The sequence below is a fragment of the Vanacampus margaritifer genome, chromosome 16 (genome assembly GCF_051991255.1).
Source record: "Vanacampus margaritifer isolate UIUO_Vmar chromosome 16, RoL_Vmar_1.0, whole genome shotgun sequence".
In the NCBI taxonomy this organism is placed as follows: domain Eukaryota; kingdom Metazoa; phylum Chordata; class Actinopteri; order Syngnathiformes; family Syngnathidae; genus Vanacampus; species Vanacampus margaritifer.
Genome location: NC_135447.1, coordinates 14,580,443 through 14,605,770, shown reverse-complemented (window position 1 = coordinate 14,605,770; position 25,328 = coordinate 14,580,443). Strand labels below are relative to the sequence as shown.

The 25,328-nt window shown below is 38.0% G+C and overlaps 1 protein-coding gene across 8 annotated transcripts in view; it reads right to left on the bottom strand.

Moving 5' to 3' along the window:
• The window catches only part of auts2a (activator of transcription and developmental regulator AUTS2 a), a 380,719-nt gene extending 369,534 nt beyond the window's left edge, over window positions 1-11,185 (bottom strand). For 6 of the 8 annotated variants that reach the window (XM_077547715.1, XM_077547720.1, XM_077547718.1 and 3 more), the window contains exons 1-2: window positions 11,014-11,185; window positions 6,527-7,232 (exon numbers count right to left, since the gene is read on the bottom strand). In XM_077547715.1, coding sequence (XP_077403841.1) covers window positions 6,527-6,805 — 279 coding nt within the window. In that variant the 5' untranslated portion in view covers window positions 6,806-7,232; window positions 11,014-11,185. Of the gene's footprint in view, window positions 1-6,526; window positions 7,233-10,907 lie in introns of all 8 variants that reach the window. The other 2 variants (XM_077547717.1, XM_077547716.1) reach the window with 2 other exon arrangements.
• Between the last annotated feature and the right edge of the window lie 14,143 nt (window positions 11,186-25,328).

The following is a 25,328-nucleotide window of genomic DNA, read 5'->3' as shown; positions in this document are numbered from 1 at the left end:
AAATGCCCTTCGGAGCACCAGAGGACACCATACAAAGGCAAAACTGGAAACAGCATACAAATGGTCAATGATCTGTGTGTGTCACATTTACTTTACTGAATGTTTATGTTAAATGTTTACTTGACAGTCATATGGTGCTGTTATAGACTGTTAACTCATTCACTCCAGCCATTTTCACTGAAGCAACCTCCTTCGCTCCCAGCTGTTTTACTGGCTTTTGACTGATTCTGCAGGGCCCACAGAATATTCTGTTCTATTGCTAAAAAAACATGGAACCTACCAAAAGAAAGATTAAAGTATTTTCTTTCATCAGGAAAAACAGTATCTGTTGTATCTGTTTCCGTTTTGCAGCAATTAGCATTAAAATATAGCAAATTTATCATCACTATTTACAAATCTGTTTAAAACAGTGGGGAAAAGAGCTTTTTGCAACATGGCCCTGGCTGATTCCTTATACTCTGCTGCCACCTAGTGGCCGTTTTTTGTTGTTGTTGTAATAACTACTATTGCTTTCAGTAACCTCCTCATGTCAGAAACTGTATCAAAGCCTTCTGTATGCTCTAGCATAAATAAAAAAACATAAAAAGACTATAAATGTGCAGGACAAGTATTAAAAAAACATATGTATACGTTTTTAGGTTTGAATAAATTAAGGGTCAGGGGGTTACGTTTAATGGATCTTTTTGTAGATGCTAGGATCTCATGTCGCTAGCAACGGCTAGCCCGATTGCCACTAACCTTAATAGATTCATACCCGTGCCGGTGCGACCATGGAATGGCGGCGAGGAACGAGGGCGGAGATGCAAAGTGACGCTTAGTCACCAGATTAAGTATTGTGAACCAGATTAAGTATGGTGAACTACAACTGTGTTGTAGTTTTGGGACATCACTGTATATGTTGGCCATGGTTGGAATGTCGTGGCATGAATGCAGTTTATACTGATTTGTACAGTATAAAGAAGCCAAATAAGAAATAATCATTCAAATTTAACCCTGGAGAACCCACGGGGTTAAATTTGGCCCCTATAAATTCTGCTACACAAATAACAAAGACCTTTTTTTATTTTTTTTTACAAATTTAACTTCAAAAGTCCAGAGTGCCACTTTTGACCCCTGCATGGGGCCATCTAGTGGATGAATATTGCACTTACATGAGCCAGAATGGTGGTGTTTTGTTGAGCTGGAAATCAATCCAAACAAAACCATCTTCTCAGCAAACCATCAGATGGAAAAATTTTGTTTTTTTTGTTAATCAATTTCATATCATGTTGCAGAATGCCTAGAAGTATGTTTTATATATATTTTTTGATAAATTAGCAACTCTGAGCTAGTTCAAAAAAAGGGGTTAAAATTGAAAAAACATATATTTTGGTGTTCAGTGAACTTATAGCAGTCATTTAATGTATAATTTATAATTTTCCAAAGAAGAAAAGGGTTCTTGGGTTCTCCAGGGTTAAAGTATTAGATCATGAATATACGGGACCAGTACTTATTCTGATTCTGACAAATTGGCTCATTACCCAAAAGCGCTTTATGTCGTATCCTTGTTCCATGACAGACCTTGTTTGCTTTGCAGCTTGCAATTTGAATTAGCTCCATCCAACCATTCTCCAAACTGCTTATCCTCATTGGGGTCTTTTTAGGGCAGAGACATTTAGGCCAGATTCAACACTGAGCTGGTTTTATGGTACCATGCCCTGCCACCATCCTCTGACACCCACTGGCCACTTTGCAGCACTTTGCTTCACATTTACCATCATAAGTGCAACTTTACCAAGTTTGTGTATTATTTTGAGCCACTGCGGCTATTTCTGTTATGCAAGGTGGCAGTCATCATTCCTAACTTGCGGGACGAATGCTTGCATTGATTATATAACATCTAAACTATGTTTGCTCATCCTTGAACAAATGTACCGTGCTCCAGCTAACCTCTTCCAGCCTGCTCTTATTAACAAGCAGGACTTTAGGTGTCAAGCATGAACAAGCGCAGCACGGATTTTGTCGCACGAGTGCGTCCGTGGACATTTCACTTTTCGCATTACTTCTGTTGAATACTATTTAAACACTGCAGGGCTGGTATCCAAAGCAATGATGTACTACGTTCATTAGCATGCCATTCAATAGTAATGACAGTCATTAAGTGCTATTATGGACTGTTAAGGTTCAGGGGTCAAGTTCCATTGAGCTTAATGTAGATGCTAGGACCTTGCACCTACTCGTTTTCTGTACATCCGTTAATAAGTTGTAGATACTGGTATAAAGTCACAAATGGCAGCATTGTACCTTGTGGACAAGCTGAAGCCAATTCCAATTTTTACTGAATAAAGACCTTGTCAAAACAATAACTCGCACCACATGCTAATTGAATATCAACCGGGTTTCATCTTGTTCTCAGTGACATTGCAAAGAAAAGGGGAAAATGCTGAGCTAATATATGAGCAAGCACACGAAAAGCAGGCCTTGGATCAGTGTCACTCCAGCATGGTGGTGACAGATGGAAAGCACTAACAGGGATGTGACCTCATCAGAATTTAACTTCATCCAAGCAGGAGCCACTCGTGCTTGTGCACAATTACATTATAAACTGTGTATATTTTCATTGCCTTCCTGGAACTGCACCATGTCCAGTTAAGTAGAAGTCAACTTTAAACATTTCTTGACAATAACATGTTAAATGTGACCTAACTCATCCAAACATGACATTGTGATTAATATTACATTTGTGGAATAAGAGTTATGAAGCAAAATCCAGCTTTTTTTTATCCATCTCAGGGGGCGGCCATTTTGCCACTTGCTGTTGACTTTAGATGACATCACACTTGCTCAGGGTTCAGGCAACAACCAATCAAAGCTCACCTGTTTTCTGAGGCTCAGCTGTGATTGGTTGTTACATGAGACCTGAGCAACTGTGATGTCATTTTCACTCCACAGCAATTGGCAAAATGGCCGCTCACTGGGATAGATAAAAACGGCTGGATTTTGCTGCTTAACTCATATTCCACTAACACAATATTAACCAAAATACAATATTTAGACCAGTAGGACTGCATAGAACATATTATTGTCCAAAAAAAAGAGGTTGACTTCCCTTTTAATATCTGCAACTCGATCTTTTCTATTTTGTTATAAAACGGAGAATGAAAATTAGCTTTTTCAAAAACTGGAGCATTGAAAAATAAAAGTAACCTGATTAGGTTAGTATGTTTGTGGCCCAATGATAATACACGACCTTTCAAACTAAAATGCTGCTCGCTAAACCCATTTGACTCTATGGCTGTCATTAAACTCTGAAAAAAAAAGTACTGAAAGGCTAAAAACATCAACAGAAAGAACTTTAGAAGCAAGGTCACACAAAGAAAGGACAGAGGTAGATGACTTGAAAGGGAAATTTTCAAAAGCCTCTTGAGCTGCGAAAATATCTTAATCTCACTATCATAATGATACAGTGAGGACAAATGCTAATGCGCAGATCCCTGAGATTTGGTCACACCAATGAAACAACAGATTGGTATCGCACAGCAGTGATAAGGAAATGCAAGTCAGACCGTGTTATTCATAGAAACTTGACCTTGTAAAAGTCAGAAATTGTTATGTTTTGTTTTTTCTTATAGAAACAAAGCCAAAGAAACTACCCACTTCCCAGCTGTACAATTTATGCAAATGTAAATGTTCTGGATGTAACAAAATAGTCAAATCCAGCCAATTATCAGTAAATAAATACATGGGAGGATAAAACACACTAACTCTTTAATGAAAAGCCAAGAGCTGTATGAATTACACATTACACTGGTCTGCATTAAAAAATAAACAAGAAAGACATGAATATTTTCTCAATCATTTTTTCACACTGGTGCCATTCATTTTACCCCAAAACCGCACATTACTAACTTTTAGGCTCAACGATACGTTGGATTCATAGAACATACTGTATCTATTAGACCACTCTAAGAGATTTCACCTCAATTTGCTGCAAGGATTTTTGTAGTGTTTTTTTTTGTTTGTTCTGTTTTTTTTGTTTTTACTAGCATCCAGTGGCTTTGAAACAGGTGAACGTTTATCAGGAGCTTTCAAGAATCAGTTTGAGGTAAGCTTATCATCTACTGGTTGTAGCGTCACAATGAGGCTCAGTGTCAAATCTGTTATATGTACCCTAGACTTTCTGAGGTTTAGTTGATAGCTTAAGGCATATTTAAGTGGACAAACATTCTTGGTTTAAATTGCGGGCAACTGGCATGTGAATATTTTTTTGCAGCTTTGTTTTGACAAAATAACAATCAGGCGTTTGCTGTTGCAGATCAAACTACAGGATGCCAAAGTCTTGCAAGAATCATCATGATTGCTTTTGCTATATATGTGGAAAGTAGGCTTTTACATGATCAGGAGTTTATGGCCGAACAGCGGGTTCGGAAAAAAAAGATAACCCAACAGAAGATGGAGCGATATTTAACAGCTTTTATATTTACAGTTGACAGCCGGCGCCATTCACGAGGCAAAGAGACTGGCCCGGCCTACAAATAGTGAAAAATCATGTAACAATTCTTTAAAAAGCACTGAGAAACATTGAATATAACATACAATGTCTTATTTCACGGAGCTGATCAATGACATCATTGATCGATCGGGCACACTGAGACATTACACCTGATCACCGATTTTGCATAAAATACAAAATATTGACTGATCCCAATCCAGCCAATCAGTGGTGTAAAAAATACATAAAATCAACCACGGTAAAAAAATTAATTAAGTAATAGTGATTAGGGATGCACGATGTGGCCGATAATTATCGGCAATTATCAACCAATCTGACGTTATACAAATAAACCAGATAATAAAGAAATCCGCCGATAATAATAGACCAAGGCGTTGGTTCATCTGTTGTGGTTGTGGCTCAAGATGTGTCTCCCCAAAATGTTACCCTCACAGTTTTTTGTTGAATTTTTAAAACATGACTGTTTTGTTATGGCAAACACAAAATTTGTTACTGGTTGTCTTTGAAGCAGAGATATCAATAAAATTCAGCTTCATGGTGCGTTACAAATGTTCCGATGTGTTTGTACTTAGAGTCGGACTCGAAAGTATTTGTATTCAAGTTAATTTTGCAAACAATTATCGGCTTACTTATCAGTTATCGACATCGGCACATTCTAATAGTTTGGTTTATTGGTATCGGTTAAAAATACCATTATCGTGCATCCATAATAGTGATCCGTTATATTCATTATTGTATGCCAAGTAATACAAGCACTCTTCTACCCTTACACTACCTTGCAACTGTTAAGAAAAAAGGAAAAAAATAATAAATCAAAATTTTCCCCCAAAAAAAGTTTTCTTGCATTAAAAAAAAACAGGAGCATGTATAGAAAAACTAAAATTTGAAACTTTCCTCGAAAATGTTGGCTACTTTGCTTACGCATTTTTTTTGGCTTTGTTTTTGCAAACCACTGTCATATTGATTGAACTCATTTCATAAGAACTAGCGTTAGGAACACATTTAAATGCTGTATAGATCTGTGCAAAGGAAAGGAGGGTTGTCCTGAATGCTTGTAGCACAGCCTCTTAGTAAGAATATTCCATTACACAAAGATATGGTGTCATGCTGTCTAAATGCCTTGCTGATCCAAGTCATAATTCAGAACTATGTCATTGGAAGGCAGCCTGTGCCAATCAAAGGACAAGCCAGACGACTATAAATCACGCCATTGTGATTAAACTTGCAGTAACATGGATCAAATGGCTTTTCTCAGTTGTGAGCGAATAAACGCATAACAGCCACTACAGGCACAGCTGAACATCCCTCACGTGGAGCACCACTTTGCTGGAAAACTCTTCTGAAAATGAATCCAGAACTGAACACAACAACAGACGCTTCTCAGAGACACCGATCGTCATCTCTAGTGCAAAGCGCTACATAGTAAATTCTGTAGAGTAAATTTGACTCTATTTAGAGTAAATTTGACTCTTTTTAGAGTGGGACCAAATAGACTCAGTTTTAGAATAGGCTAATATTTACACTTGGAAGAGAGTAAAATACAGAACTGGAAAAATATATAATATAAAAATCACTCAAGGGTTGAGGAACAAACTGACGACATTCAGCTTGACACACTACCACCTGAGCTATGCCCCTCCTACTGTTTGCTTATCTCCGAGAGGAGACCAAAAAGATCGTTTTTGGTCTCTCGGAGTTAGGAAGATTCCAGATGACACGAGTTATATAATAGCTGCGTGGCTCTGGGAGGAGATCGTCTGTCTCAACCCTTGAGTGACTTTTATTTTATTTTACTTTCTTTCAAGTGTAAATATTACTCTAAAACTGAGTCTATTTCGTCCCCACTCTAAATAGAGTCAAATTTACTCTACGGAATTTACTGTATACATTGAAAAGCCAAGACTTCTGAACTCCACAACCTCATAATAGCCAGATTAGGCAGGTTGCAGTCAAAATGCCTGCACCAGTCAGAGCTGCCGCAAACACATTCAAGCCAGAAACACAGCGAGAGTTCAGAAGGTTATCAGCACTCACCTCCAGAGCCTCCAAGGTCACAAACCCCGTGATGGAAAAGCCATCAATGATGTCCTCCTCGGCAGAAGTAGACTCCTTTCGTTTTCTGCGTGGGGGTCTCGGACGGGATGAGGAGGGCTCCCTGTTGCCTTCCCGCTCCGAGTCAGATGAGAAGTGAAAGACAGAGCCCTTAACATGATTCTTGCTTATCCCATTTGATCTTCTTTCCCGATTCCTCTCTGACCTCGACTTCTTCTTCTTGCGCAGGCCGCTAGTTTGAGGGCCATCCATGTCCTTCATAGGAAAGATCCAGATAAACCCTTGCTCTTAACGAGAAGCAAAGTCTTCAAGGATCAAATACTGGAAATGCTCCAAATCCACTTGAATCCCACAGGAGGATATCCCAGTGAATATTATCAATACATTGGATCCAAGGTAACCGTGTAATATCCAGCCTTCTACAGGTAAAACAGCATCCAGTCACTAAATCAAGCTCGATTCCAAGTCCAGTAACGGTCCCCAGCGGCAATCCATCAAATCCTACAACAGTGCTGTAAAATCATCGATTAAACAGCGTTATCGCGTCCGTTCCGCCACAGGAGAAGCTTTTCAAGTCAAAGCAAAAGTCTGCTGAGGGAGCACGAGCCGCTGCGGCGAGTCCGGCACGCGACGCCGCATCTTGCCTCGTCTCCTGTCCTTCGTGCGCAAACACAGCAAACTGGCCGTCCTGTTGGGTAAAGAGAGAGAAAGCAATTTGCAATATGATCACTCAGCACAGTCGAACTGCACTTTTCAGTTAATGATGCCATTTTGCAAAAGGTGTGGCAGACTATACAGAAGGTTTGTACCATTCTCCATAATGCGAGATGAATGTTTGATGAGGATGGCTACAGTCTCGTCTGGTTTCTTAATCTCCCAGGCCGTAAAACCTGATACGACATCATTATGTTTTTGAAAACTAATCTACTAACATCTCTGAGGTTTTTCTTTTGCCAAACTTCTCACTTCAACGTGGATTTCACGATTACATGCTTTTTATTCATAGCACATATTGGGGTTTGTACAACACAAATCTGCGCAGCTAATTCATTTGAAACTAACCACAACATTATCGCCACTTAGCTGTAATATTATGAGATACAATACAAGACAACATGCCTGCCTTAACAAGAGATATAATTATTATTATAACCTTATTAACCATGTTTATCATTGTGATATTAACTTGAATTAGTGTAGAACTGCACTGCAAAAAACAGATCTATGACTGTACTTCGCTTAGCTAGCTAGTTAGCTAGCTAGTTAGCTAGCCTCGTGTAGCTCACCATGAGAGTCACAATATTAGAAAGTGCTACACTAATGCAAAAAATTACTACTTAACTGATCCAATCAAATTTGTTAATACAGTTCTTCTAATAGATCTAATTTAATTGTGCAAGTGTACCTAATTTTATATTCTGTCTGTACCGAGCAGATTTAAATGAATATAGTGAAGAAATTTGAGGCTACACTAAGTTAATTGATTTGTAAAATAAACTTGCATTACAGCACATTTCACACCTGAATAGTCTTTACTTAGATGGAAAAGTATTTTTTAAGGATTACGCATGGTGTATCGTCCCCATTACCAAAGTATAAATCTAACAATTTAAAGACTCTGTCCTGCTCACCGAGTGCCAATAATCTATCAACTATCAAGATTGTGATCTCAATTCTCCTCTGCTAGAAAGTATTCTGGCTACACTCAATCTGGGTTCAATTAACACACCCCACCCTTTTTTAAGCCAACATGTATTTACAGTGTCACCCAAGAAACAAAAAGATTATCATGAATTTAAAGCAAATCTTCACTTTTTACACACACTGGTAAAGATACTGTGATGAACCAACAATATTCACACACTAGCCAAGTCTTCAGTTAAAATGTTTTTTTATATTGTTGAATGGTATTGCCTGGCTGGATATAGATTATAAATTATTTTCAAAACAATAACATTGCTATTTTCACCCCCAACTCCCCCACCCCCGACTATTTTGGTTGCACTCATGTTCATTAGGATTGTGGGCAAATTGAAGCCTATCTATCCCAATTGAATTTAAGTGGAAGTTCATTCTGGACTCGTTTAGGGCTGTCTGTCACGATTTAATATTTTTAGAATCAATTATTTAATTGCTTACTGTATTGATTAATCAAAAAATATATATTTTGCACTAAAGGCATTACAACAAAATAGTTTTTCAGAGTGCTGTTTTTTAAAAATAATTATTTATTTGAGATTACTGCTCACCAACCTTTTTGAAACCGAGGTACTTTGGGGGTACTGATTGATGTGCAGGACTCCTAGGTTGATATACAATGTTCGTTCTTTTATCCCTGGGATACGTTCCAATAAATACCTGCAATAAGTCAGTCATTATCTATATATTTTTTTATCTAATTATAAAGGCTGTTAATTTATACACTTTCCTCATAGAGTTTAAACACTCTTGATGTTCAAATCTTCATAATGTTAAAAAAATAATAATAATAAGGTACACTACTGTATAAAAAAATAAAACGGCAAATATAACTGTGTTATAGTGAAGAAAACGCTGTACACTTTCCTGGCTGCTTCAGGTTCAACTACATGTGAACTTTACTCCAGCAAACAACCATTATTTTTTTAATTGATTAAACTGATTGATTCCTCCCACATTCTAAAGACATGCATGGCAGGTTAACTGAACACTCTAAATTGTCCCTTGGTGTGAACGGTTATTCGTCTCTGTGTGCCCTGGATTGGCTGGCAACCAGTTCAGAGTGTACTCCGCCTATTGCCCGAAGACAGCTGGGATAGGCTCTAGTACCCCTGCGACCCTTGCGAGGAATAAGCGGTTAAGAAAATGCGTGGATAAACTTGATTAATATTTCATCATCAAAAACGGATTATGATTAAGTTACCAGTTTGGTCAGAAAATAGTGAAAAATATTCATCATTGTTAGACAACGGCTATAAACACTGAATTGATTAAGAAAGCAGTTGATTAATTTAATATTTGATTAGCTGTCGAGTAGTCAATTAATTATGACACCACAAGACTAGTTGTCAGCCATTCAGTGTGAAATGGCAAATATTTCCCACTCCGTATCTTTGAAATGTTAAATATTTGCAGCCACTTTATGGTGTGAGTTCTGTTATTATTCTAGTTCTGTTGTTATTTCTAGGGATAGATGGATGGATGGATTGATGGATGGATGTATAGATAGATAGATAGATAGATAGATAGATAGATAGATAGATAGATAGATAGATAGATAGATAGATAGATAGATAGATAGATAGATAGATAGATAGATAGATAGATAGATAGATAGATAGATAGATAGATAGATAGATAGATAGATAGATAGATAGATAGATAACTCAATGACTGGCCATTGTGTGAATCATGTTGGTCTTAACTGTGTGTCAACACTGTGGTTAACTCTGGCATGACATACGTTCACTGTCAATCATTGCATGCTATGATGTTATTCTGACAGTCGCATACACTTAGGCAACAATTCAAACACATCCGAAGCATTAACTTGGGCCTGATGCTACAGACTGTAGTCATGCAGTAGGGTTGTGTGTGTCAGTCCCTTACATCATATGACATGTAACCAAATGTAGCCTTTAATAAAGAACAAGCGCACCTTCATATACTGGCGGGTGTAATGCGCAGAGGTATTATTGCACCTGTAATGCATCACCAAACACACCAGAACCAATTTGTCACAGTCAAGCACCATGTTCAACTTCACATTGTCTCCTTGGACACAGGCTGTCATCTAATGTGGCTCATTACTGCTTTGCACATTTAGTGGAGCGTAGCAATCCTGCAAAGTGATTCAAACATGACCCCCCCCCCCCCCCCCCCAGTATAAATGACAAACAAAATATACTGTATAATTTGGGATAGATGTACACAACAAGCATTTAACAATGCAGCAACCAACATATAAACACATTCAAATATCCAATATATGTGTTGTTATAAGCAGATGCACCTTTACCATAATAAATCCAGCATCAGCATTTAACCTGATGCCCATTAAGCCACTCATCAGCTGACACACATACCACACAAATAGCTCCACACACAAAAAAACGCTCTCTAGTAGAAAACTGGTCAAGGTTTCGCTATTTATTTTTCTTTTTTCTCTAGTCTAGTAAAAGACTTCCCCTTGCCTTCGCTCAGTGTTTTTTTTTTTTTTTTTTGTCTGCCTGCTGCTGTCAATAGAGCTCTCCGGTTCTGTAATCCAGTGAAGCACACAGCAGCAGCAGCCGGCTGGCACTGCCTCCTGCCCGGGCTCCCCGAGCTGCATTTTCCACTACAACACATACAGCACACGCAACAAAAGCATGCCTCTTTTTTTTACCCTCTCTCTCTTACTCTCTTTAGCTCTCTCCCAGTCTCTCTCTTGCTCTTTCGCTCTCTCTCTCTCTCTCTCCAAGACACGTCATGCAAAACCAAGAAATGCAAACCCTTGCGAGTGGGGGAGGGACCGTCCGGATAAGTTGCAGTCCGTAGGTCAATTATAGAAAAGAATAAAGCACGAGTTGGTTTGGAGCTGAAAAAATAGATCCCGCAAAGGAAAGGCACCCTCCGCTCTTCTCCAGCTCAGACTTCCAGGATCCCGGAGACTCGGGGACCGGGGCGCAGGGATACGGCGGTGCCGCAGTGCCGCTTTACATGCTACACGCTTCCTCCTCGACGCAAATAGTGCTTTCTCACTCGCTTGGTACGGGTTTTCTTTTATTTTTTTCAAACAGGGAGACTGGATGTTTTTTGAGGGGAGGGAGGGGGATAGCCTCGGGACATTAAAACACACTAAGAAAATTACAATGAGTTGGGGTTATCTCAGTGAGTTATGAGCTACTGACAGCTTGGAAAGTTTTGAATTGATTATTAATATTTACCATAACAAGAAAAAAGTGTTGAGATGTTTAATGTTTCCAATTTCTTTCACTAACTTACACCTGGACAAGACACAAGTGAATGTAGGAGCTGATTGGTTTACACAAGGGACAGGTCTGAGAGAACGAGTGGAAATAAAACATTTTAAGGAGAAAGCCTGACAGAGGACATCAGGGATTTTTTAGAGGCTCAACACACACCTTTTTAGTTGTGCTTTTAAGTGATCTCTTTTTTTAATGTATTAATCTTACTTTTTTTTAGTTTTTAGCTCCTCTAATAATCCTGATTCTTTAGCTTTCATTGCTGCTGTGTGAAAAACACATGGCAATTTTTGTCTTATTTTTTATTTTATTTTTATTTATTTATTTTTTACATTCTTGTGTTTTGGGGATGAAACTGATTGCGGACATGTTATGTGAAAATCACTTATGTCTATTTTTGTCATTTTTAATTTTTTTATGTTTTTAGGATGAAACCAATTGCCAACATGCTATGTAAAAAACACTTATGTCAATTTTTGTCATTTTTTACATTTTTATGTTTATGGGATGAAACTGATTGCAGACATCCCAAAAATGAAAAAAATTAAAGATAAAATGGACATAAGTGTTTTTCACATAGCAGCGACCCTTTGCTTTTAGCCTATTATTTTGTCCTTTAGCTTTTAGCTCCATTGGTTTCTCATGGGGGACCTCCGCAATACGAGAGGTGGCTGGCCATCTTGGAGGTTCCTTAGGGACTGGGGGGCACTAGACTCGGTGTGGGGCCTACCACGGTCAATATGGTCTCTAGGATGGCATGTCCTGTGGCCATGGGCTGTCATAATCTCAGTGATGATGCGCTCCTCTGGGGTGCTTTTGTGCTTATGTGTGGGGGTGTGCGTATGGGGGTGTCGGGGGGTTATTTTGATATTGTACTATGGACGGTTTAGCTACACAGCAATTTGTGTTGTATTTTTGCGTATGAAAAATGCTATATAAATAAAGTTTGATTTGATTTAAAGACATGGCATGAACGGCAAGAAAACAAAGCATAATATCTTGAAAACACAACACAAATCATAATATACCTCACATTATAAAAACATTTTATGTAAATTGAAGACTCTAAATGTGTGATGGCCCAAAGCCAGCTAGAATAAGCTCCTCCTGACCCTAATGAGGACAAGCGGTATAGAAAATGGACGGTTGGAAGTTTAATGAGTCATGTAGTGGTTCACTTGCCTGACCTCTGGGCAGGCAGTGTGGGTTCACTTCCCTGCCAGTGACAATTGTCTACATGTGACCCATCATTGAACGGTGACCAAAGAGCAATAGTGAGCGGCTCATAGATAGTTAATATTAATAAGCTGTCCACGTACATCAAATTCATCCATCCTTTTTTTTTTTTTAATGCCTATTATCCTGTTCAGGGATTTGGAGCCACGGCTCCTTCTACACCAGATTCATAACCAACATCTCCACCCAGCTTGCTAACATCAGTTCTCAATTTAGACATGCACTATCACATTTCACACTGAGGATATGGTAAAGACCCTTTAACAGGACCAAAATGAGCAGCCGTCTGCCTGATCAGCTCAGCGGCCAAATTCTCAAAAACTGCTTTGACCAGGTTTGGTGTGTTTTTGCCTCATGCTTATATCTGTTTCTACCTCGGTTTTCCTCTCAATTTATTCATTTATTAATGTTGTAAGCTTACAAGAGTAACTGAGCCACCCTCTGCTCCTTTGGCTGCCCCGCGGAGATAAATGTTTTCTGAATCTATAATAGACTAGCGACAGACAGCAAAGCACAATCAATTCATAGACTAACATCCATGTCTGGCTAAACATATCAATCAATCAATCAATTTTAGGGTCAATTTCTAATCATATGTTTGGCAAGGTTGTGGTTAAGAGACCTAATTTTGATGTAAATGCTGCGTTGGGATTTTCTTCACTTCAGGCACGTGAGCTGCTGTCCTAGCTGTCTGTGTCTTTAAAACCACCGATTCCCACAATATAAGAAAATGAGAAACAGTCTTTCGGTACATCCTTACTGAAACTGCTGCTTCAAGCACAATTTTACACAGTTCTGTATGAACATGCAGAGATGGAAAGTGAAACAGTGATAGCAATTAGACCCGGGAGGATGAAACAGTGCTACAGTGACTTCTCTGTCAATGTTGACATCATTTTATATCAACCCTCATCCTGTTTTTAATAAGATGGGGCACAAATATGGGGTGCCCTTACTTTTTATAGTTGGAGGTGATCATTGAAAGGTTATGTGTAATTGCTACAAGTAGGAAACTGTAAACGGTATAAGTCTGTAAAAGAAAAATCAAACAAATAATTGGATTATGGTAACTAAATGGTAAATGGACTGCATTGATATAGCGTTCTAACCATATGGTGCCCAAAGCGCTTAACAATTGAGCCTCACATTCACACATTCATACACACACTCATACACCAGTGGTCGACTGCTGCCAACTAAGGAACAATGCTGGCTGTTGAAGGAACTGCTTCTGCCTAGCCACAAGCTCAGGTGTCAAATTAGCATTTGCTTCATGAAATGCATACCAAACTGTCACCTCAGGGACAGCCAAAGCCAACTACAAGGCTTTTCACATGGGAAACGACGCCTGCTGGTATTCAAATACTCTTTAATGATTACGCTTCACGACTTCATAGGGCGCTTTAGTAGAAAGAGTCGCTTCATAAAAGACATTCTCACATTTGAAAGATTATTCTCTGTGTGGAGGATTTTGTATTACAAACTTGTGCAAACAAAAAACGTCTTGAAAAACGCAGTGCAGTACAAGCAAAATGTAATTTTGAGGCATGTAAGACAGTTGGAAATTAGTCCAATGTTATTATGTAGATGATTTATTATTTATGGATGATATATAGTTTTGATACTGTACTGAAACAATAATTACATTATATGAAATTATGGCTATTCCCAATTTTGGAAAGGGTTAACAGTGTTTAGTAAATAGCCTCTTTTTTTTCTTTTTCATTTCTTCTTTGTAACTGCTGATAAGAAATACTATGTAACTCATTTCATTTTTTTGTCATGATGGAACGTGAGTGGATGAGGGATGGTGGACCCAAATGCAAGGAAACAGGAATCAAGTGCAATGTGAGGTGTTTTTATTAGTAGGGAATAGGGAAAATGGGAAAACAGTCAATAGACAACCATAACTTGATGGGACGTGACTGGACTGAACACCATGACTGGACAGGACTTGATTAGACTGGTCGCCATGACTGCACAGGATATGAGTAGACCGGTCGCCTTGACTGGACAGGATGTGAGTAGACTGGTCGCCATGACTGGACAGGACATGAGTAGACCGGTCGCCTTGACTGGACAGGATGTGAGTAGACTGGTCGCCATGACTGGAAGGGACGTGAGTAGACCGTTCACCTTGACTTGACAGGACGAAAGTAGACCGGTCGCCATGACTTTACAGGACATGAGTAGACCGGTCACCTTGACTGGACAGGACGTGAGTAGACTGGTCGCCATGACTGGAACGGAGAGTTTCTGTCTTTAATTGCTTCATTACTTGGACATGTTGTTTGTTGTGACAAAAAATATTTTCTGACCCCTCATTTTTTTTAACATCACATTGGGACTTTTCTACACAAGTACTACAAATGCATGATTATAGATGACAGCAATATATTCCTCAGGCATCCTCCAAATTTTTTATATTCCCTTGTCTTGTCTGTGTTTGGGTCCTAATTCCACACCTCAATTGACATAAAAAGGTCTATCTAAGGAAAATCACAATAAAAGAAAAAGCGACTTGCCACTTGAAAAACAGTAATTATTAGTGTAGCCCCATTGTTTTACCAGTTTGGTGAAGTATCCATCTCTCCATCCGTTTTCTATTATCTTTATCATCATCAGGATCACGGGTAAGCTGGAACCTATCCCAGGCGACCTAGGGCGAGAGGCAAATCAAACCCTGGACCGGTCAATGGACAATGGACTTGTCTGGGGTCTCAAACTTACGGCCTGGGGGCCATTTGTGGCCCGCAGGATGATATTTTGTGCCTGACAGCAATTGGGATGTTACTTGCCCTGGGCGTATTTAATTATTTACTGTAATATCACTTATGGCCTACTTACAGCAGATCCCATCACCTAGTACCTGTCATGTCTTTTTGAAAACCTGCAGAAAATGGATTGTTTTTTGTTTTGTTTTGTTTTTCTCTAATGCACAAAGAAAGTTGCGGTGCTCAAATAATCAGAAGTCATTACTCAACTAGACATGCTAAGGAGTGTGCAAAGTGGAGATGTTTCATAAGAAACACTTATAAGGTCTACTAAGAAGTATCAATCAGAAACTAACTGGTCTCTGTAAGAATCTTGGTTGGGCTGTGTGTATTTGAGGCCAGTTTAATGATGGATAAGCCAGGCCAGAGCTTTCTAAAGTGTCCCTGTCCCAGTTGTCCTGTAGAAGAGGGGAACCCGCCATGCCTGCAAGAATAATTCTGGAGGAACAGGCTTGCACTTGACCTTGTCTCGTCTTTCCAGGAGTGTCCTTGTGACAAATGGCACGGCAGCAAAGAGACAACAGCTAGGAAGCTATTTCCGCATACCCGCCCTCTACTCATTAGCCCAAGAAGACAAATCTGCTGCTCCCTTAGCAGTGCCATTATTAGCTTTAATTACACCGTCACCCTAACTTTCCTGTGCCTGCACAGGTTTATCCACTTCCACTCAAGAACTGATGACTTTACTCGCTATGAATATATGGCCCTGAAAGATATCTATGATGTCTATTGGTATTTTAGCAATACAGGTGTTTACAATGAAGGCAAGCAGACACTCAAAGACACACACACAAAGATCATCATGACTGTGATAAGATAAGTCTCATGTCCAGCGTGACCAACATTTACTTCAAAAGGATCTGAAACTAATCCTTTTCCAATATAACTTTTCAAATAATGACTGTTTAACTGCCGTGTGACGATTGCTCTTTGAGCTATACATTATTTGGAAAAGATACAAGTACTGTTTAAAAACTGCCAAGTCACAATTTTTTCAGAAGAAAATTAAATTTGGACAGCGTATGGTACAGGCCAGGGCCGGCCCTAAGTGATTTGGTGCCCTAGGCGAATGTGCCGATTGAGACTGAGATTGTCACCATTGTCTTACAAATGCAATTATGCCATGTAGTGACAGAAAAGACAGAAAAATAAAAAAACACAAATCAGTCATACTCGGGTTTTTTTACAGTACATATTTTAAATTTGTTATTGAATTGTTATGAAATTACTGTATTATTGACTTAAAAAAGGAACAATATTTAAATTAAAAAAATAATTTATTGTAAATGTTGATATAAATTGAGATATAAAATGTGGGATTAGTGTGCAATTAATCGTCAGTTAATTATTGAAGTCATGCGATTAATTATGATTTTTAAAAAAATGAATCGACTGAGACCTCTAATAAATACATAAATAAATAAAATAATATTTAATAGCACGCCACACAACAAATACCAAATTTGACAGCTAACTACAAATAAAAAATTAAATAATAAGTATACCTTTACTATATATTTGTTTACATTAAACCAACACGCAATTCTTATCTTGTATAAATCAACGTGGTTATGTGAAACAATGATTTATGCAAATCACTTTGCAGGTATCTGGAATGACTGCTTTATTTTAAAGCCAGCAAGCTTTGCCTCGCTTTGGTGCACAGAGTGGCATTGATGTAATGGTGGAGTAAACATGTTACAAGCAAGCTAAAATGCTAATGCTATTTTCATGTTTATTTTTATAGACAATGATGATTGACTGACATACATGCCTTGACCCTGGGTCCGTTTTTCTTCCTCCTCCTCCTTTTGCCGCTTTATTAATGCAGTACCTGTGGGCTTGAAATTGTGAATAATTTAGACCAACGTAAATGTGCTGCCACAATGCCAAGATTAGCAAGCAACATTTGAAGAGAATGAAAAGAGTTGCTGTGATTGGCCAAGAGTGAAGTAAGCCGTGACCACTCACACAGGGCACAGCCCTCCCTCTCGCAGATCTGCTTACCTGTGCTCATCTGCGAAATTACGACATTGGATCGAACCTGCCACCGCAACGTGATTTAAAACGATCACGAATATATAGATATTCTTACTTACTTACTTGATCTACAGATTTATGTGCCGGCTGAATGACTGCAAAAAATCCTTGGTGCAGACTCTGGTTAATCTTATTGTGAGTGCAATTCGCTACCGATCAGCTATGTGGATGCACTGGTACGGTTGTCTTCTATAAATATTTATGTTGTGTCTGTCTTTTTTTTTTTATATGGACCTTGGGTTCCAAATAAAGATTATCATTTTTTATGCAAGCAAGAGTGTATCTTCCTTGGTCTTGCTACAAGCCCCATAAAACCCCCTATTACCTGCACTTTGAATGAAAAAAAAGCACTTAGATGAGTATTCATTTTGTAGAACAATGTTAAGCCCCTTTAATGTTATGAGATAGCCTGCTTGCACACGAAATGTGTTGATGTTATTCACTTTAAAAAATATATTATTGTTACATGTTCTTTCATCACAAGTATGGGAGGATTAGTATGCATAATTAATGTATGGTCTTTATGGGCCTATGAGTGTGCAAGTTAATATATGGCAAAATGGCAAGTGCGCTTTTAACCAGGTCAATACATTCTTGAGGAAAAAAAGATTGATTAACAAGATGATCAACAGAGTATTTAAAACGAATGTGGTTGACTGTGAAGGTATATTGTAGGAATATTATAATTAGAGCTGTCAAACGATTACATTTTTTAATCAGATTAATCACATCTTAGAATTTTGATTAATCACGATTAATCACTTAATAAAAAGGCTTTTTATCAAAATTTCCCCCCCCGCCAAGTATGAAGAGCACTGGTTATGTGTTAATTCTTTTGACATTTAATGTTATGAGGACATCTTCAACATTTTTGGATCCACTGTACACGCTCATCCTCTTTTTTTAATTAGTTAATTACTTGCATAATTTAAAATAGGGAAAAATGACCCCAATATTTTGAGATAAACAAATATTCTAAATGTGATACGCAAACATTTATTAAAAGCTTTACTTTAATGCATGTAATTATCATCCGCTGTCACGCTAAAGGATAATTTATGGTAAAAATTAATAGTGCGATTAATTCATGATTAATGCAATAATTTTTTGTGATTAATTAATCAATTAACGCAATTAACTTTGACAGCACTAATTATATTATTTATACTAATTATATAACATATTTGGGATACAGTACAGTTATTGTTGGAATTTAAATAAACTCATTATGGGAATTGATGTCATAAGAATTTGGGGCATTGAATGCTAATTCATACGAAAATAAATAAATAAATAAATAAATCTGTACACATTTGAAATAAAAAAATATATTTTCTCCAATCCACAGAGGTCAACATTTATTTATTTTATAAAGGCTCAAAATATGCACATAAATTCACCAGAATATTTTAATAGAGTGGTGCTGGGGGTTCTTAAATTATTTTTGACTTGACAAGGCTAAGCTCCATTTACTTCTCATTATTATAAGAAGGAGAATTGTTGATTCGAATAAAGATTGCAAGATTAGTTCAAACTGTTACAAGTACTCTGTATTTGGAGTACTGGAAACTGTTGAAAGGAAACTGATTAAGCTCTTCAGGAACAACCAAGGAACCAAGGCTCATCCCTGCCATGAACTGAATGGAAACTGATATATTTCCATAATAATAAGGGATTCTTGTCTTCTTCCTAGTCACCTTCAAACTATATAGAAAGATAATATACACTACAATCTGTCCACCCAGGGAAAATAACAGATTAAATAAATATTTATCTTAAATGCTCCAAATTGACATGGTATTCTTTCCCATGGTAAATGTGTGTAAACTTTGGACAGGAACTGTTTACCAGGACACATTACACTTATCATTACATACTGTCGAGGTTACACAAGTGTTAGTTTAAAAAATTACATTATGGTGTTCTAAACCTGATTAAATATTCAGTTTTATCGCCCTTGTATTACTAGGGCACCTTTTCATGGCAATAGCAAACAAAACAAGGGATGGATTTCTCTTTGCATTTTTGAAAGATGACTTTATTAAAAGGATCACTGCTTTGGACCTGCTACACATTGAAATGAATGCAGGAACAGTAGTATGAGTTGGCAATATAACTTTAGAATCACTATCCACAACTAACAACCGCTCGTCCTTTTGTGTGGAACATTCTATTGAATATACTGACATGATATACACTTCCCTCCAAAAGTATTAAAACAGTGAAGCTAATTCCTTCATTTTCAGCAATAATAATAATAATAATAATAATATAAATCAGATTGACATCTTTTAATAATAATAATAATAAACAAGATTAGCATCTTTCTTTATACTTAAAAATTTAAGCGTAGTGCTTGATTCCACTAATTTTTCAGCAAATGCACAAATTACAATTTCTAACCCTATTATATTAATTATTCCAACAGTAAATAGCACCGAATGCCGATTCTGACATTCAGATTCAGATTTTGCCCGTGATGACTACATTAAACTATTCAGAGGTGTAACCAAAACCAGTGAGCTGTCTCTGTGGACAAAGAAGCCATTGTGAAGTGAGAAAAGAAAATCAATCAGCCATTTAACTAACATTTGGCAATGCCAATAGTAACATTTGGATTGTCCTGGAAAAGAAAGTGCACTAAGTAACAGACAGCATTTATGAAGTGAAGGAAAACATCTAAATATTTCTAAAAACGTTCTGAATGGGATCACTGGTAGGAGGAGCAAGGATCGTGGATCAAGGAGGTTGTTAAAAAAAAAAAAAAGTACCCATAAAGAGGCCCCAAAGCAACTGTTTGTAACATCAGCAACAATCTATTGTTTGCCGAAGCTTTCAAGAACAAAAGTTGGAAACAGATGAAGCAAAACATAAATAGGAAGGGCACGCTGAAATTTGCTCCAAATGATAAAGACAAATTCTAGGTCAGCATTTTACGGTCTGATGAGACGAAGATGACCCTTTACCGAGTGATACAAAGGCTAAAGGCTCAAAGAAGGAAAGGATGTGCTCATCATACCTAAACAAACAAGTTCATCTGTGAAATTGAGTCAGTCTTCTCGGACTGGATCTAGGTCTTCATTGATGATGTAACACATATTCGCATCAGCTCAATAGAGTCTCCAATTATATTATTCTGCCAATTTAAAGAAAGATGCATGATAATTGATTGGTAGATACTTAATTTTTTTTCAGCAAGACCCAAATCAACAAGGGACTTCATCAGTAAGAAGTGCAAGGTTTTGTCATGAGGGAATGTGAGTGGATGAGGGATGGTGGACCCAAATGCAGGTAAACAGGATGCAAGTTCAATTTGTGGTACTTTTATTAACCATACTGAGAAAGGTGAGAAGACAATCATGACTGGACGTGAGTAGACTGGTCACCATGACTGGACGGGATGTGAGTGGACTAGTCGCCATGACTGGACGGGACGTGAGTGGATTGGTCGCCATGACTGGACGGGACGGGACTAGACTAGTCGCCATGACCGTATGAGACGTGAGTAGGTTGGTCACTATGACAAGAAAGGGGGTGACATGACAGGACCTGATTTGCCTTGACTTGACTTGGCTGGGGCGATGGCTTCTTGGCTGTGATGAGGACGACTTGGTTAGCTGTGATGAGGACGACTTGGTTAGCTGGATGACTTGGCTGTGGCGATGATGACTTGGCTGTGGCGAAGGCTATTTGGCGGTGACCGCGGCAACTTAGCTGTGACGAAGATGACTTGGTTGTGACGAAGACTTGACATACAAACTTCCACACACAACATAGGTAATGCACCCACATCAACTGGACAAACACAACAGACTAATTATACCAACACTGAGACTCACCTGGGGAAGGGAAAAGTGGAAGACACACACAGGTGGGCGTGATTACACATAACGAGACGAGGGGAAAGACAAGGAACACGAAACAAAACACTGAACACTCAGACAACAAAGAACATGAACACCCAAAATCAAACAAAAACCCAACCCCACAGAACCGAAACGTGACAGGTTTTAGACTTCCAAGGCAATCCCCAGACTTAAAACCTACAGAGTGGTGTTCTCCCAAGCTTTTTTTCCCACCAGGGTTCGTGCAACCATCCAGCAACCATTCATTGACGACAACCAGGAGGACTGTGTGGGTGGTGACGTTTATTTGAAAAGTGAAGATGGCTGTGAAAAGCCTTTTCGAAGATGCAAACAAACGTGTCCATTGTAGTCTTCTTTATCAGATCCTCACAGTCAACAATAAACTGCAACAGTGTCATTATCTTCTCCTCAACACATTTAAAATACTGTACATGTCGGGATTTTCTGTCAAGTACACAGGTCTCGCTGTGAACTCCTACTCATTTTAAATGTGAGAGATAACCTTTTTGTTGCACGTCAGGTCTCAGAGGAAGTCATTTTGTTGTGTACTCTTTATTTTAGCAGGCGTCTTGACATGTGCTGCTATTTTATCTTCTCCACTGTCAGAGGAGGAGGGAATACAGTTATTTTCCCAATCTGTCATCTCTGCACATAGATGAAAATCACTTCCAAGTACATTTCATACAAAAAGAACATTCCACGGCAAGGGTGGAACAGAAAAAGGGTGCTGCATTAAAAAAAGGAAACTATCGGATGTGTTGTGCACACATTGCAAACAGCACCGTGATCTCTCTGCATTTCAATTCAGAAAAAAGGTTCACCTTAAGTAATTCACGATACAAGTTCAACATGGAGTTCAGCCACTTGAGATAAAAGAACGCTGTCGGAAGTACAAACGAAAAAAGCTTGAGCTTTGACTTTCAACAAAATCAAGTCACTGGGGGGTCTTCAGAGGCAATTTAAGGTCAGAGTATTTGTTACGGTGTTTCTGACATCACTTCACAAGTCAACACCAGACTTATGTTCACACTGTCACTAAATTATGCCATGCATCTATGCTTTGTGCTTTCATTAGCAGTGAACTATTTTCTCACGTCGCGCATAAACAAGTTCCCCTTTGCATGGTAAACAGTCCTTCGCTCATCAATAAATCCCATCTTGTTTCCTACTTAGGTTGCATAGCACATAAAGTCTCCCACTGATATGCTACTTGCCACATGCACGGTATTTCCTCCACCTACAGAAGACAAATGTGTTTCTTGAGTTTCTTTCAGGTGCAATTCTTGGATGTTAACTTTAGATGTACCCAAGCACCAATGGAATTAGGTAGACATCACAATGCCACTTTTGAAAGAAACCTAATTTCTTAATGGCAGATAAAACTCACACCTATTACACCTTCTACAGTGCTGAGAAATCACTATTTAATAAGAAGTTGCATTTTGACAGTGGAGTGCTGTGCCAAGGGGCTTCTTTACCCTGAAAAACTACCATACGTCTTGGTCTAGGCCCATACATAACAGTGAAAAAAAGAGCAGGTGTGTTAGTTTCTTTTAGTTTTTTGGGAAAATGCTTTGTTTTAAGTTTTGTGTGTGTGCGTGTATTTCTTGTGTACAAGATTTTAAAAATCACTAAAAATTGTGCAGTAAAAATTCAACAAAAAACTACCGGTATTTCAACCATCCATATACAGTATCAAATACAGTCATGTATAACTTTGAATTATAATAAGTGCGGTGCATTATATTGCTTCAACCCTAAAGCCTCATGTATTTAGATAATTGCCAAAGATGAAACCAAAGGACATTTTTGGTATAATAATAGCATTAGAGTTTTTGTTTTATTTTGTTAACGGAAATGTTTTATTTATTTATTTTTATTATTATTTTAGTTAAAATTATTATGTTTCGTTTTTGGTAACAAAATTAACATTGACTTTGTAAATACTTTGTGACTTTGTAACATTGTAAGCAATTACCCTCAGGTTTAGGGTGTCTTTACATGACACTAATCACAAACGTGAACATGATCCCTATTTACACGGAGCTGTAAAAATGCCAAAACACACCGAAAATTACACAATGGTTATCCAAAAGATGTATTTTATTTTTTTAATGCTTGACATATTTTCTAGGGTTGAAAACTTAAGTGACGTTTTTAATGTCTAGTGCAGTGTGATGTACTATGCAAGTGGCGGTGCAACATATCAACAGCCATGTAATTAAGAATGTGATTTTCTGCTCATTGAAACACAAATACAATAGCAAATGTTAACAAAACAACCTTAAAATCAAGGCATATACTGTTATTTTTGGCATATCATATCATTACATCCCTGATTGCAGTGCATCTTGGGATTTAGACACAGTTATAGAGTAGCAATCCATCATACTGAAATACTGAAAACCGAAAAATGCTTTGTGGGCTACATAAAATTGACACAATTTCTTCTCAATGTATGTGCTAAACGAAGTAGGTGTGTTAAATTCCCCACACAAACAAACACATTTAGAAACATCTACTATATATTTTCTGCTTTTAAATCTGGGTTAAAGAAAGATTTCAATCATACAGCATGTAGTGAGAAATGCTGTGGAGATATACAGAGCGGGCTCACGAACAGAATGCTGGGATGTTTTCCAATTACTGAGTCCCTGTTTCCTTCTGTCTCGCAAGGCAGGCAAGGCAAAGTCGAGGCCTTTTATTTTTATTAGGGGCTTGCCCACACCCCCTCCGCTTGCTCCCTCAGCAGCAACAGTGCAATGCACACAAGATCACCCTAATAGCATCTTGTAAAGCTTTCAAATGAAGTGAATTGTAAAAGACAATATGACAAGAATTTTCTCTTTGGGAGGAGAGGCGGATGTGCCGAGGAGGCAGATGAATAACAGGAGAGAGCGAGGGAGGTGAATAAAGCATGACTCCATTTGATTCTCATTTCTCTTCTAGCGCCATGACTTGCCGGCTTGCATTATTGCAGATGAGTCATTAATTTATGGACCACCCACACAAGTAGTCCATTATGGAAGGAGACTGTGTCACCTCAACAAAGCCTCAAGGGTGCCGCACCTTTTACAATGTCTTTTCATTGGGTGACCAGAAACACACTTTGTACTATAAATATACAAACTGTTAGCGGTGGCAATGAAAAATAAGCAACAATTGTTTGCTCTTCTAAATAATGTAGAATAGCAGCACACCTTGAGGGATATCATTTGTTCTGTTGGTGTTTTCATATTTTCAGAAAGAGAATAATTGTACAAAAGGATTTGTACAGATTACGTGGATCAGAAGGATGATCTCTCCTCACTGTGCTCCTCTTCTAAAGATGGATTGTGTTTTGTGCCAGATGAGACACTTTGTCATCAAATGTGAACATGAATTGACATGTAAACAAATCAATTGAAACAATATCCACATCTGAATCGTCCACTGTTCTTATATGCGCAGAAGTAACTGTCCCAGGTTCGAAATGTTGCCATAAAAAAACTGTGTACAAACAAGTTATTTTCAAATTACAATATAATAACTTTAAATACAGTATAATGTAAGCAAAAAACATAACAAAGCTGCGGTACATGAGTTTGATACTGGCAGTAGATGTCAGCTATTAGATTGAAATTTTCACATTTAGTCTCAACTGGGTTGATTAAGGTTGATTAAGCCTCAATCAATAAGAAACAGAAAAGTTATAATACTCATTTGCCTCACTGTGGAGAAATATACGAGAGTGGATGCAAACTAATCCAAATCTATTTGTTTGAAATGCCATGTGTGTGTGAAAAACAAAATCTCTACCCAGCACAAATTGTATTCAGATGTTATAGGATGAATGCCAGATGAGGGGAAAAGTTGGTCACAAAGAGCGGTAATACATGAAGTTGTGATAAGCACTGATGGTAAAGGTAACCTGTACAATGTGAAA